Raw genomic sequence first — 14678 nt, 5'->3', positions numbered from 1 at the left:
ACGAGGACATACAGGCGACTGGGCTTTGGAGAAGTTGACGTGTGCGTAAAGCAACACGGCAATGTCTTTGTGTCCTGCTTCCAGAGCGATGGACAGAGCGTTACTCTCATCCTGGAGGAGACAAGGACAAAGGGGAAGAAACAAGGAATAAAAGATCAGTCACACAAACTAAACTGTTTATCTGCAGTGATCAGCACATTATATGAGAGATAAAGTTAAGGCAGAATGAGTAGGACTTTCTTGAAAACGAACACAAATAATCCAAATCAATCCTCACTTATGACCCACTAGAAGTGTAAAACTCAAGTAAAGTCTCAGTCAAACCTCGGTGCAGTACTTCATGTTGTTAGTTACTCACGCTGTCGCTCAGCGTGGCGTCACATCCGGGTTGAGCCAGCAGCAGCTTGACGATCTCCACGTGTCCGTGTTCGCTGGCGCACATCAGCGCCGTGGAGCCCTCGTCGTCCTGGACGTTGACGTCGGCCCCGTGAGCCAGCAGGGCCCGGACCATGTCCATCCGGCCGTGACTCACCGCCAGCATCAGACCCGTCTGACCAGCCTGACAGGGGAAAACAGAGAGGTTCTGTTAACACCTTCAACTCGCTCGTTCAAGGAGGAAGAGGAACGGAGAAAGATCAATAATAAGAGGTTTATTAAACTAGAATAAGAAGAGAAGTAAAGAGCAATTTTAGCAACATTTGTGGAACCGAGCATAAAATCTTCTCCCTCTAAACTAAAAAGTTACCTTCTTTTACCACTTGGTGTCACCAAAGATCTATTTTTGGTTCTTTTGCGTAAAAATACTTCTGATAAAATCTTTTGCAGCTAAACTCAACTGGGACTCTTGTGCGTCATCTGGTTTACTTCTGATCTATGAATGAAACACAAAAATAACCTAATTTTAAGCCATTTAAAATACCGTCGTTATCTTCAACCTGCTTGATTCCTAAACAGATCTTTGCCCTCACAGCCTCCTTCTCCCTGCTCATTGAAACCTGAACCACACGTTTGTCGGCCTGCCGCTGCCTCCTGACCTCTGACCCCTCCCGTCACTGACCTGGCTGGCTCGAGCGTTGACGTCTCCTTTGCTGAAGAGCTCCTCCACAATACGCATGTCCTTGGGCGACTCCACTGCGGCCAGCGCGGCCAGCATGATGGGCGTGTACCCGGCCTTGTTCTGCTGGTTCACGTTACAGACATCTGACACACACACACACACACACACACACACACACACACACACACACACACCATGTTTAAAACTCTGCAGCAGCTCAGGGGAACACGTTTTCAGTGCGGGTGGTCTTTAAGCACTTGTTTGGTCCGACTGTCTGTGATTGACTCGTCTCTGCCCGTCAGTCACTCAACGTCACGGTAACGTACGAGGACGCGCGTCATTCCTGAGACTTGTCCTGCGACCGGAACATATTGTCTGAACGCATCCTTTGCAAAGAGAGACAAGACATCAGAGCCATCAGACGGGGGAGAGCTGTGACGGCCCTGCCCCACTGAGGGGAGGAGAGGTCTTTGGGAGGACAAAGGCTACAATGGGAGCAGGGGGGTGGATGTGCTGTCACCGAGCACGAGGACACAAAAGGCTTTTTGGAGCATTGAGTGGCCGGGACCTCATCACAGTCTATTGAGCCTTCAGGGAGATCTCTGCAGGGCAGCGGTGGAGGAAGTGTTCAGATCCTTCACGTAAGTAAAAGTAAAAAGTACTCAGACCACACTGTAAAAACACTCCAGTGCAAGTAAAAGTACTCAGACCACACTGTACAAACACTCCAGTGCAAGTAAAAGTACTCAGACCACACTGTACAAACACTCCAGTGCAAGTAAAAGTACTCAGACCACACTGTAAAAACACTCCAGTGCAAGTAAAAGTACTCACTCCACACTGTACAAACGCTCGTGTTAGTAAAAGTCCTGCATTTAGCAATCTTGTTTGATTGGACCACTAAAAAGTGGGCGGGCTTAGAATGTAGCCTGATAAGGAGCTTCAGAGGACTGTGACACACACACGCACACTGATGGATGCCTTGATATCTTTTAAACCCATAAGATGGTTACCGGTCATTTGAAAGTTAAGGTAGAGATGCAGACAGGAAGGGAAGGGAAGGAGAGACAGAGGAACCACGGACCTCTTTGTCACCAGACGTACAGTTTACGACTATAAACAGTAAGCGTCGCTGATTCTGGGAGTATGTGTGAGACAGAGAGCAGAGAGCAGAGAAGAAGTTTAGCTAGAGGCCTTTAAGTGTCTGAGTCACTGCTGACTTTCTGATATCTTAAAGAGGAAGATGAAAAGAAGCAGGAGGAGAGAAGTGTGGAGAGTTCAGGACGTCTGATGAGGTTGAGGAAGTAAAACAAAACCACATCTGCATTTCAAGCAGAACAAAGATAACCTCAGAGTTTCGATGGATTAGAAAAGCTTTGAAACATTTCACAGGACAACGGATTCCTTTTCATTTACAAATGAGTAGAAATAAAACACGGGTCATCCTGCTGCTCTCACCTGCATCCAGCAGCTTATTCACCACCTGGAAGTTGGAGTGCGACACGCTGTAGTGCAGCGCCGTGTTGCCGTTGCCGTCGGCCATGTTGACGATGTGGCGCAGCACGGCCGGCGAGACGGCCCCGAAGGCCCCCAGGTAGTCCTCCAACATGGCCGCCACCGCCGCCTTCTGGCTGGACACGCGAAACCACTCGTGCTGCACCGTGTTGATGCAGGCTCTCTGAGGAGCACGGCCAGCAGTTAGTGTCTGGGTGCTTCAATTCATCAAGACTTGTCTACGTTTTCTTCAAGAATTCAAGGTAACACTGGGTACTCACTCACAAATACACAAATCCTCATTTTGGGGGTGAAGTTTTCGTTTAACAGTGAAATAATGAAAATAAATCCTGCTCACCAGATCTTTACTGCTCACAGCTTTGGGGTCACTGAGGTGAGATTTGAGAACGTTGCTCGCTGCCAGCATCTTCTCACTGAGCTCGTACCTTTGAGACAATCAACAGTTATTACATTCAAATAACATTTACTGCATTTCATTTGCCTTTTATCTGATAATGTATCCATATTACATCCCACAGTAATGTGACAAAAATAAGTATAACTGCAGCTGGCTTCATCAGATCATGAACTCATTATTTTAACTTTTATTTATTCATCAGCAGGTTATCTACTGTGTCTGAGGTGAGACTGAAGATACATTTCCAGCTCTGGTTGGATAATTGTAAGTTTCACAACCAGTACTGCTCAGCTTCTTCAATTAAACTCCTATAGAGAGGAAACACAATACAAATACATTGAAATGACTATTGAAGAATAAAGTTTTCCTACTTTTATCCATCTTTATTTATTTTGCCTGTGTTTTATATTTATGGTCCGAGTAAATGTATAACAACTAAATATATACTTATTTTTTTTAAAGAAAAGTAGGATTTGATATAACGGCAATTCAAATGATCATAACTTTTAATTTCCAACAGTTTAATGATGAAACGCTCAGTTGGTATCCAGTCCTGCAGCTCGTTATGGCGATGATAGCTCGTCCCTGTAGCATGCTAATCATACTACACCCGTTTACCTGCACGAACCTGATGAAACTGTAGTTAATCGCCACATTCTTAGAAATCAAACCAAAACAGAGAGACAGTTAAAGAAAATACTCAAAAAAAAACCTCATACACAGGATTTTAACACATTCACATACAGAATAAGTTCAAAGGAGTAAAAACAGTCAATTTCACAATAATTCTCTTTAACCCACCTCACTCTCATCTCCTGCTTCTCTGAACTTCCCTCTTCTTCTTCCTCTTCTTCCTCCTCCTCCTCCTTCACCTCCTTGGCTCCCTCGGGCTGAAACTCCTCCCTGGTGATCTTTGCCTCCACATTCTTATATCCCTCCTCGTTTCCACCGAACTCCTTCTCCTCATCCTCATCCTCATCCTCCTCCTCGTCCGACCCCGAGGAGCTGCTGTCCTCCGAGCTGGAGTCGTCACTGGACGTCGTCTCATACCTGCTTTGCCACGAGGGGGCGACAAAAGCAGAGGAACTTGAAGACTCAGATGTTTGCACCAAAAGACCAACACAGATTTCACAACGCTTTGAGCTCCAAGAGGACGTAAATTGTAAAAATGTCAAACAGCCGCACCTTTAACCTCTCTCAGGACACTTAAAAACACTAATTCACTACAATATTATTACGTTAAAAACATCTAACAGGCAACTTAAAATGCAAAGCTAAAGGTAATCTACTTAATATTCAGGACAGTGATTATATTCATATATTTTCAGACTCACCCTCCGTTCACCCCGACAAACTGCAGGTTCTTCTTGGTGCCGTTGGAGTCGGGTCGGCCATCTTTCTTCTTCATGATGGACTTCAGGGTGCTCTGGCGGCACGGCTGCCCTGAAGGAGAGAAGAGTGAACATAATTTGTATTTATTATATTTCATATAAACAAGTTTATTTAGTTCAAGATGTGTCTGTGATGAGCTTCATGATGAAGCAACAGCTGCTGATTTAGTCTTACACGTATAATGTGTCTAAAAATCACAACTAATATTTGATTAACTGTGCAGCTCTGATGCATACAGTGTGCAAATTGTTGTAAGGTGTCCAAAATGGATGTAGAAAACTGTCATGTTTCTATAAACTCTTTGCATCTCTTTTCCTGCATTTTGTCGTCTTGCATTTACATTTTTAAACAATAATTCTCCTTGTAGAGTCTCATCCCCTGCAACATTGAAAGTATCCGTTAACAGCAGCACAGATGACGCCTGAATGAGCCTCTAAAGGTCCTCTGACATGATCAAGAGCTTTGGCAGAGAGGAAAGTAGCCGTTAAGTGTCCGTCTCACGCTCTTTCCAAAGCACTCGGTCAGCGAGGAGCTGGAAGTTCCTCCAAACCCTGAAAGTATCTCAGTCATTTTAAACACAGCCCTCCGAAAACCAAAAGTACCAGCCGAGAGCCAGAAACACTCAGCACATCTGCCAAGGCTTGTCCTGATTTGAAGGGCCTCTTTTACTGCTCCGGGGGACAGCTGAGAGTGTGTGTGTGTGTGTGTGTGTGTGTGTGTGTGTGTGTCCATGTATCAACATGCATTCAGTTGCATGTGTGTCTACAGTGACGTGTGTGTGCGCTCAGTAGCAACAAAGTCATTCAGCAGGTTTGGCGTGTTTGGACAGGCGAGAGCGTTAGGAGCTCGTCAGGAGGAAGCTACGCCGATGATGATATTTGCAGCCATGTTTTTCCTGCTACATCGTTTGACAGTAGTGGAATGTAATTAAATACAGTTACTCAAATACTGTATGCAAGTACAATTTAGAGTTTTATACGTGAAGTGTGCGTTCAGGTGATTGTGTAGCAGCCGTATTTTAGGCCATCTAAATATAAATAACCATAAAAATGTGCTGCCATTTCTAACCCAACTGTAATATTATCACTTTACCACTCGAGAATGAACTTGAGGCGAGCTGAGCCTGGACCATCTGGTCAGATAACCACCGCTGCCTCTTCGCTAAAACATCACATCTACACACTAATAACAGCCTGCAGCTCTGCCTTTGGCTCTCCGCAGCAGGATGTAAAAATCAAACAACGGCCACTTTTTTTACAATAATGCAGCAGGACGAGTATCCTAAACGCGTGTCCGTAGCCGTACCGTGTAGAGCTGTAGACATCTGCAGGTCCATGCGGCTCTTCTGCTCCGCCGCGCTGATCTGCTGCTGCTGAGCAGGTGTGTTGGCATGTTTATCTGAGGGAGTCAGGCCGCATGACGTCGTCTCCATGTGTGACCGCTCTGTACGAAGCTGCTGACTGATCTCTGAGGAGGAGGGGAGATAAAGTCAGATGGGACCGATCGGTTAAAGTTCCTTACAATCGACAACTTTCATTTGAACTCACATTAACATAGCACTTAAAAAACAGAGCAAGAATGCAAACAACAAAAAGCTTTAGAACCGCTAACTGCTGGCATATCTTAATGACAAGTTGGCATGTTATGCTGCGTTTAACTCGGTTATATCTCAATAAAGTGACAACAAAATTTAACTACAACCAACTGACTGCTTAAAAATGAGAAACTTTCTTATTTCGGATCTTATTTACAAGTCCTTGTACAAAGAAATCAAAGTGTTACACCATAAACAAAACTCCTCTGAGACGAGGAGGAAGTGCAATTAACTGTCATCAATCCCTCCTTTGGAAGAGTTAAAGTTTTAGAAGAGTTAAAGATGTAGTGGAGAACAAATAAAAAGTTACATAAATTGTAACTACTGAAGTCGGTAGAAGGTGGTAAATGTACTTCCACCTCTAACCACAGTCGCATTCTCATTCCCACCCAGTTTATTGTCGGTTTAGTCATCCTACATTCCAGAAGAGGCCAGAAACAAGCTCCCAAACACAAGACAATCGCCCCGCGTTCATGTGCCAGCCGGCATGAATGTGTGTTATGTAACTCAGAAGGAGCCATGAATCAGCATCAACAGCGCGGTGTCGGTGGAGGCCGGGGCGGCCCGCAAAAACAACAAGAGGCCGATGGGTGCGACGTTCACTGGTTCCCAAAAAGAAATGAGCTCATTGTTGGTTCACGTCCAAAGCCCCGCCGCATTTTTCAGGGTCAGAGATAACTTTGGCCTGTCCGGTCCGATCAGGATCCTCTCTAGACCGACCACATTCAATATTAAATTCAAATATACTTTGTATCAATATATTTGATACGCTCCATCTCTAGCTTTTTATCTTATATCATTGTGCATTTGTTTGCATTTCCTTTGTCCTACTGCAGATCTGAAAGGTTTTAAATCCTGGTTCTATCATGTAAAGCACTTTATATACACAGCACTTTTCAAAACAAGTCACAAAGTTCATTATTAATATTATTTCAGTCATCGTTCATTAAAAGACTTTCTTCCCAAAAGAATCAAGCAAGATCACAATATCTCTGCATCCTTTAAAACTAAACATAAATGAATAACTTTTATTTACACCGTTTATATATTTTACCCTCCTTCCTTTTTATTATAAGACCTTAAAATCTCAGTGTATAATGTATATTTTTCTTATCCTTTTCCATCTTAATTACAAATTAATTAATTATTTTCCTAATCCTTATCCTACAGGGTAATCATCTGCATTTTGTAAATCATGATTCAACTGCTTCCAATTTCAGTTTGGTGTGTTCTGCTTAAAAGATACCCTTTTGAGTTTTTGGCCTCGAGTTGCTGTTTATATTTTACATATCGACAGTAAATAAGAAATGAGACAATGTGCTAAGAAGAAGACTAAAAGCTAGTAAAGATGTTAACAATGCAGGATTTAAAATAAAAACAACATAACTTGTTGGTTTCCACGGGGCAACTTTAAGTGTTGCTACTTGTAAAACTCTTAAGAGGTACATAAAAGTGTAATGAGGTGTTTTTCTTGAGTGCACTAAGATATAAAAACTCAAAACAGAATGATTTTCAAGAGTCTCAGCATACTGTACACCTTTAAAAAGTTTGATTCTAATAAGAGAAAGATTTAACTCGTTCAATCCATTGTGCAATAATCTGTGGAAGAGAAAAAAGAAATGTAATCAAACTCTCTCTCAATGCTCCCTCAGGCATTAAATACAAGACTGCAAGCTTGACAGCTATTTTGAAAGATACACTCTCTCTCTGTGTGTGTGTGTGTGTGTGTGTGTGTGTGTGTGTGTGTGTGTGTGTGTGTGTGTGTGTGTGTGTGTGTGTGTGTGTGTGTGTGTGTGTGTGTGTGTGTCTTTCAGTTGTCTGCCCTTGAAACTATGCTTTGATTGTCTGGCACGACGTTCTGCCAGTTATCACAAGAACCATTTGTTTCTGCACCACGTGGAACCATTAGCATCCTCAGCAAAACCCCTCACCTTCGTCCGCGTTCACGGAGTCCGACTGCAGCTTCAGGATGTCCTCGGCGCTTCCGTACTTCACGACTGAGTTCATGGACGAGAGCGTGCTGACCAGCTGACTGTTGATGGATCCGAACTGGGACTGGGGCTGACCGAAAGCGTCCGCGAGCTCGCTGTAGTTCTCCGCCAGCAGCATTTGTTGCTCCTGCAGCAGCTTCTGGACCCTCTCGATGTAGTGGTCCAGTCCGGCGGCCGCCTGGGCTTGAGCTTGCAGTGGTGCAGCCTCAGCCTCCTCGGCCTCTCTGCTGCTGCTTGTGACACATTCAGCTGGCTGGGAGGGGCCGCACGCTATGTTCCTGGTTTTTAATCCAACCAAGAAGTTCTCCTGGATGCTAACTGGTCCCACCCCACATTCTTTGGTTTTAGTAGAGCTCGATTTGCCAAGGAATGACTCCATGTCTGTGGTGGTTCCAACAGCGATGGAACGCATCTTTGCCGTCGAGTGCACGTCTTTGATGAGTCCTTCCCCGGCAGCGACCGTCCTCGTTTCGATCACGGGCGTGTTGGTGTGTTTGTCACAAGTGATCAGCCCCATATCAGTGAAAGAGTCGGTCAGCACGGACGTCCTCGTGTTGGTGGATTTGCTCGCTACTTCCGTCTCGGTATTGGTCTGCCGAGTTGCCGACTCGGGAGCAGCCATGACACCGGAGTCGACTTTGCTGACGTAATCCGGGTCAGTTCCTTGCGACAGCAGTGTCTTGACGGGACCGACGATCACATCCACTGAACAATCTCCGCAGCCGACTGATCTCGACTGTTTGCTCAGCTCCGTCATGGGCTTGCAGAGAGCCAGGCTGTCTACCGATTCCTCCGTGTTAACTCCAACCTGGCAAGCATTCAGCTCCGTGCCCACCAGCTGGTCGCACGTCTCCACCCGTCTCCCTACACACTGGTCGTTTACCTCCCGGCGCTCATGCACCACCCACCGGTCCATCGGGACCTCTGGGCCTGTGGCGACACTCTGCACGCTGGGTTGACAGGACACTCCGACAGTATGGCTTTGTAGAGTTTTAGCTGCGTTTGCATGGCCGGATTCCAGATTCTCACCCACTCCCACGCTGCGCATCTGGACTTTGGCCTCCACGCAGGCGTTGTACATCTCAGGCCTCGCCATCAGACCTTTGTCCACTTTTTTCTTGTTCGACCCACCGGCCACTTGGAGCTCCAGCTTAAGCTTTCCCATCTCTATTTGGTGCGTGCTTTCTTTCAGCTGCACCTCCAAGCGGTAGATCTTCTCCTTCAGTGCCTCGATGGTCTGCTGCTGGAGCTCGATCTCCCTCTCGGCTTCACTGGTCATGCCCAGCATGGCCTCGGTCACGCCAACCGCCGCGCTGCGCATTTCCTGCAGCTCCGTCGATACTCCAGCATCCCGGAAACAATGTCCATTCGTCCTCTGATTGACAGGAAGGCTGTTCATGTTTTCATCGGTAACTATGCCAATGGACTTTTGGTGGGCCTGGTTTTGCTTCTGAGGCCGAGTTTCAGTCACATTATTGTCCAGGGTCGTCTGCTCCAGAGCTTGGACCTCAGCGGCCAGACGTCTGAACTCCTCCTGCCGCTGAGCGTTCTGTTCCTGGACTTCGGGCTCCATGATGTGCAGCTCCGTTTCCTTTGGGATGGGGCCCGGGTTCTCCATTTGGTCGGCGCTGCCTACACTGTAGGAGCGCTTGCGAAAGCCACCAGGACCTTGATTTTTGGACTGAGCAGCCAATTGTCTTTTTTCTTCCTGAAGAACAGCAATCTTAACCTGTAAGATAGGAATGGTTTTCACCTGCCCCTCAAGCTCTTTCAGCTTCTTGAGGGCCACGACCATCTGCTCCCGGATTTGTTGGAGGTGCAACGGGCTGACGTTTGTGACAGGCGTGGCCATGCCGGAGCTCATGGGGCTGTGGCGGATGGAGCTGCCCATGGATGGCGGGTAGAAGAGGTTGTACTCTCCATTGGGGAGGTGACCGTTGATGGGGAGAGGGTGATGGGAGGTGGGAGAGATCTGGCTCGGGGCCATGGAGCCAGAGTAAGAGGACAGCGAGCTGCTGGAGCCCATGCCGCCGAAGCTGGCGAGACGGCGGCGGGGCATCACTGGCTCGCTGTGCGGTTGCATGAGCAGGCGCTCCTGTTCGAGGCGAAGACGCGTCTCCATGAGGGTCCTCTCCACCTGGGGGTTGTGACGAGGGGCAAACCTTGGCGAGGGAGGCGGCAGCAGCAGCTTCTGCTCCGTGATGCTCAAGTAGGATTGTTGCAGGGGGGCTTCACAGGTAGCTCTGGAGAGGGAGGGGGTCAGCGGCGCAGCGACCTGGGGCCTGCCGTTGAAGAAGACTGGGGACTGCTTGTCGTCGCTGTTGGAGGAGGACAGGGAGTCTGTGGAGGTCCATTCAGCCCGAGTGCTGCCCCCGCCAGTGCTGCCCCGAGGCACCGCCAAGGGTTTGGCCACTTTGGGCTTCCTCTGGATACTCAGCTTCTTAATGGTGTTGCCCCTCTCAATGTCGTCGACATACTTGAGGAAGTCCAGATCTAGCTGATAACCATAGGGAGTTTCAACATAGTAGGGGGCCACAGAGTCCTTCTCGTCCTCTGTGCTTGGGCATCTTTGTCCTCTTTCTGAAACAGAGACCACGAGAAGATAAAGTTAGTTAAGAGTTCAGATTTTTGTGTTTCTGGAAAGAGCGAAAGCAAATAAAGAGCGTGCTACAGAATAATTTACATTTGTAGACCTGCAGGGAATAAAAGGTAACTTGTAAAGAAACCATCATATGTATTTTGAAAAATGATGCATTTATTGCCCTGAAGCAGCTCGAGTGTCGGGCAAAGTGTTTCCTCGGTCGCTGACAATCGCCATAATTTGAAAGTGCGAGTACAAACACGTCTCAGGTTTCTCACATGTCTGCTGGAAAAGCGTGAGTGATAATCATTTTGGCAAGGGGTGGTTCAGGTCAGCCCAAAACTATGCGAGATGCAACTAAGTGGAGAAAAACACCAAATGTTAAGCGGCGTAGTAAACTTCCGAATAAAAACAAATGTTGGTTTACTTGTATAATTTAGCCTGATGAGGTTTGGGGTTAGGGTTCGGGTAGATAAACAGAACGTTGTTTACAAAGCTCAGATAAGAGACGAGCCAAAGGGGTCAGAAAAACAGACAATGTCAATATGTTCAAGTCCAAAATCCATCCGTCATGTCAACATTTGAGCTTTTACAGACACACATGAGGCATAAACTATCACGTTTTGAGCAGAAAGTTTAAAGACAACAAATTAAACTACACTGAATGTCCTGAGTTCATACACTTTATACAGAGCGGTCAGAGCTGCTTAAAGTCCAAACTCCACACTCCCCCGTTAGAGCGAGTCTATAGAGCCACCCAGCTTTCCAGGCAAGTCGGAGACTCCACTACATTCACTCTGCATTGGCTAAAAGCAGCGTCTTGTTCTTGGTATGCCTGGAACTCTCAGCGACTAAAGCAAACACAGGCTGGAAATAAACAGCCCGGCTCTTCCCCTCCAGTCCAGCCCGCCAGCTCCGGCTAACGTCTTCTCCCCGTCAATCCTTTCCATTCAGACACAAACAGAAGGAGGCAATTACAAGGCTTAAAGCCCGCTGCTAAAAACCACCTCGTTGTTCAAGCTGCACTCACCTCAGACCGGCAGCATTTTACTTTTCCTTCTTCTTCACCGCGTCTCTCTGCTGGACAGGATTTAACTGCAGACCTGAGCCACAGAACTGCTGTTTCTTCTCACTCTTTCTCAATCCTCTCTCCATAAAGGAGGAGGAGGAGGGGGGCATAAAAAGTTCCACTATTGGTGTAAACTGAAGCACAGCACTGCTCTACATCACTATTGGACAGCTGCCTCCTCCAATCCCGCGAGGCTCTGAGCCCAGAGCTTCCCTTCCCAAATAAGAGTCCTATTATTGAGTTGGAGGGGAGGTGAACTCATGACAATGACGGCCTGTTGAGACGGATCACTCGGCTACTGTACATGTCAAGCATTTATACTTTGCAGAGCAAACTTTCACCAAGTAAGAGCTCTACTTTTATACAATTATATAAAAACATATGATAACAAATCAAACATTTAGGAAGCTGGAACCAACGTTTATCCATTTGTTTCTTGATAAATGACCAACAACAATCAGTTTCTTTGTCAAATTTGATGGTAAATTGAAATTTTGGGAGGATTTTGGACAGTTGGTTGGACAAAATAAGCCGAAGACTTCCCATTGGGGCTTTTGGAACTCATAATGGCCGTGTATCACTATTTTATAGGGAAAAAAACCTGATTAACCAACTAAATAATCTGCCAAAATAACAGTTAGTTGCAGCCCCTAAACCAGATATGTTACTAATTAAAAGTTAACGCAAACGTTTACATCTATTCATGCCGATTTGTCCTTTAGGAACATTTTCTGGAAAGTTTAAGAGCATCTTAATCTTAAAACAGAACCCGCTTTGTGTTTCCTCCTGCACAGACCTGAAATAAGCACATCTTGTTGCTTTTGACTGGTATAAATAATCCGTGAGGCAGCAGCACAGTCACGGTCTTGTGCTGTCTGGTCCTGGTCCCGGTCCCCCCACAAGTTTCTGACCAGCCATGTCTCTCTCTCTCTCTCTCACACACGTGTGACAGGCGGCCCTCTGGTACCACCGAGACCATGGACAGCTGAGCGATGACCTCATGAACACGGGACAACTGAAGGGTCGCGCTGCAGTGACGGGGCCGAGAGCCCGGGAGTCGCCTCCAGTTATCAGCAGCTGTTACGTTGTCCAGTTGACAGAGATTACACAACAGCTACACAGACGGTCTCCTCCATTAAACAACTACGATGTTATTATGAAATGTGACATCTTTACAACATCTCCTAGTCGTCGTCTAGAATCATCCCCACCGGAAAAACAGTTTGCAAAACCAGCGAATTACACATTTTTGGGAGACGAAGTTTTCCCAAATTGAGCTCCACCAGTACGAGTAAGCGCTGCTAGTATTTAAGGAATTATAAAAAAAGGGCCCTCCACCTAGATTTAATTTCCCTCTGCATTTAGTCAGTTCATCTTCTAATAGTACAGTAATAATAATATAATACACATGATACTGAAATGGGCCAGTCTACATTATGAGTACTTGCAACAGCATTTCTGCACGGTAGTATTGCTACGGTTACATAAAAGGTATAACATGCAACAATTTCCTAATAAACAACGTGTGCACTGGTAGAAAAATAATGCCTCTTCATCATCACTTATGACCCATTACAAGGATGTGGTAGTGTCTGTATCTGCAGAGAACCTGCCTGCAGTTCCTCTTTTCTTATTATTTTACTGTGTTCGGGACTTTTCTGGGCGTCAGCAAAGATAATTTGGATCCCACACGGGGTTAAAACCTCCGGCCAATAAGCAGAGTGCAGCCTGTTGTCATTCCAGTGTCCAACGCCACCGCTTCGTCACGCCCAGACACGACGCAGCTGGATGACGCGCGTCCTGACCTGCATTCATTCAAAATCCAGAACTTTTTTGAAGAGATGAGGATGTTTTTTTATTTGTGTTTTAGAACGTAAACGAAAATATCTTTTTATTCTTCCGATTCATGACTTTGTTCTCATTAACGCCGGCCCCTCTCTTCATTTAATCTGTCGTTTACATAATCGTGATTTATCACGCACCACCACCAAACATCTGTTTTCTAACGTCTCCAATGTGAGAATTTTGAGCTTTTTCTACGTTTCGTACAGCTGTGAAATCAAATATATTTTGGTTTTGGACCGTTGGTCGGACAAAACTGAAAATGTAAAGATGACTTTGAACATTTGGAAGTTGTGATGGACATTTTTCACCATTTTACATTTTATAGACTAAAACAACAGTTTGTTGCCGACCTCGTTAGTTTTTTTTCCTCAGTATTTTTGAAAACACGAGTTTATCCAACAATGAATCACTGAACTAAACATTTTGTAAGTCAACAACCTAAAACAGCATCCAGAGCTTGGCACACGCCCGGCTTCCCGTCTCTCAGCTGGGACATTAAAATACTTCAGCCCAATTATCCAACATCATCTGTGCATTCATTCTGCGGCAGCTGGTATGTTTCCAGCAGCTACTTCTCACACGTGTTGCAACTGATTTCCAGGCCAGAGCCTCCAACTGAAACCAGGTGCCGACTGAACACAGTTGCTCTTTTGAAATTAAAGTCAAATACGTTGATGTCCGAAAGAAGAAGCCCTCGGTCCGATTATTCACGCTTTGTGACACCAGCACATGTGCTCCGTGTAAAACCTCTTTAATGTACATGCAAGCTTTGGGGCGTCTCATGAGTTGTCTCTCAATTGAGAAATAAAAAGATATCTTTGTTGCTTTTCTGAATATATTTTTTTCCACTCGTTCATCTAAAACCTTTCTGTGACTCCTTTTCAGTAACTTTAAACCCATGAACTCTCTCTCCCTCTTTGTGCGTTTGCTCTTAAAATACTGTGCTGAAGGCCAACTTTGGGCCTTGATGTTAAAATCTGTGAGGAAAAACAACCAACCAGGGCTTGGCTTATTTTGCACTGGCTCTGTAAAAAGTCTAATTTTAGACACACTGCCCTCAGAGGCAGAATAAATGAGGCGACTGGTCTAAACATGTCTGCAAGTTTGTTATCGAATCAGAAATCACAATATGTGCGTCTCTCTTTATATCTAGAAAACTAAACCCACACATTACAGGCTTCTTCATGCTGCAAAACATGCAGCTTGTTATGCACATATAAAGGTGATATTATATACA

At 45.7% G+C, this 14678-nt stretch overlaps 1 protein-coding gene across 4 annotated transcripts in view; it reads right to left on the bottom strand.

Moving 5' to 3' along the window:
* The window catches only part of kank1a (KN motif and ankyrin repeat domains 1a), a 47598-nt gene that overhangs the window by 1062 nt on the left and 31858 nt on the right, over nucleotides 1-14678 (bottom strand). For all 4 annotated transcript variants that reach the window (XM_031870518.1, XM_031870519.1, XM_031870515.1 and 1 more), the window contains exons 3-11: nucleotides 7887-10526; nucleotides 5667-5828; nucleotides 4304-4412; nucleotides 3771-4019; nucleotides 2910-2997; nucleotides 2516-2735; nucleotides 1058-1200; nucleotides 359-559; nucleotides 13-111 (exon numbers count right to left, since the gene is read on the bottom strand). In XM_031870518.1, coding sequence (XP_031726378.1) covers nucleotides 13-111; nucleotides 359-559; nucleotides 1058-1200; nucleotides 2516-2735; nucleotides 2910-2997; nucleotides 3771-4019; nucleotides 4304-4412; nucleotides 5667-5828; nucleotides 7887-10526 — 3911 coding nt within the window. The remainder of the gene's footprint in view (nucleotides 1-12; nucleotides 112-358; nucleotides 560-1057; nucleotides 1201-2515; nucleotides 2736-2909; nucleotides 2998-3770; nucleotides 4020-4303; nucleotides 4413-5666; nucleotides 5829-7886; nucleotides 10527-14678) is intronic.

Source organism: Anarrhichthys ocellatus, unplaced genomic scaffold (assembly GCF_004355925.1).
Source record: "Anarrhichthys ocellatus isolate YVR2014 unplaced genomic scaffold, GSC_Weel_1.0 scaffold53, whole genome shotgun sequence".
In the NCBI taxonomy this organism is placed as follows: Eukaryota; Metazoa; Chordata; class Actinopteri; order Perciformes; family Anarhichadidae; genus Anarrhichthys; species Anarrhichthys ocellatus.
Note: the sequence above shows the minus strand (reverse complement) of the source record. Positions and strands in the feature narration are given on the sequence as shown.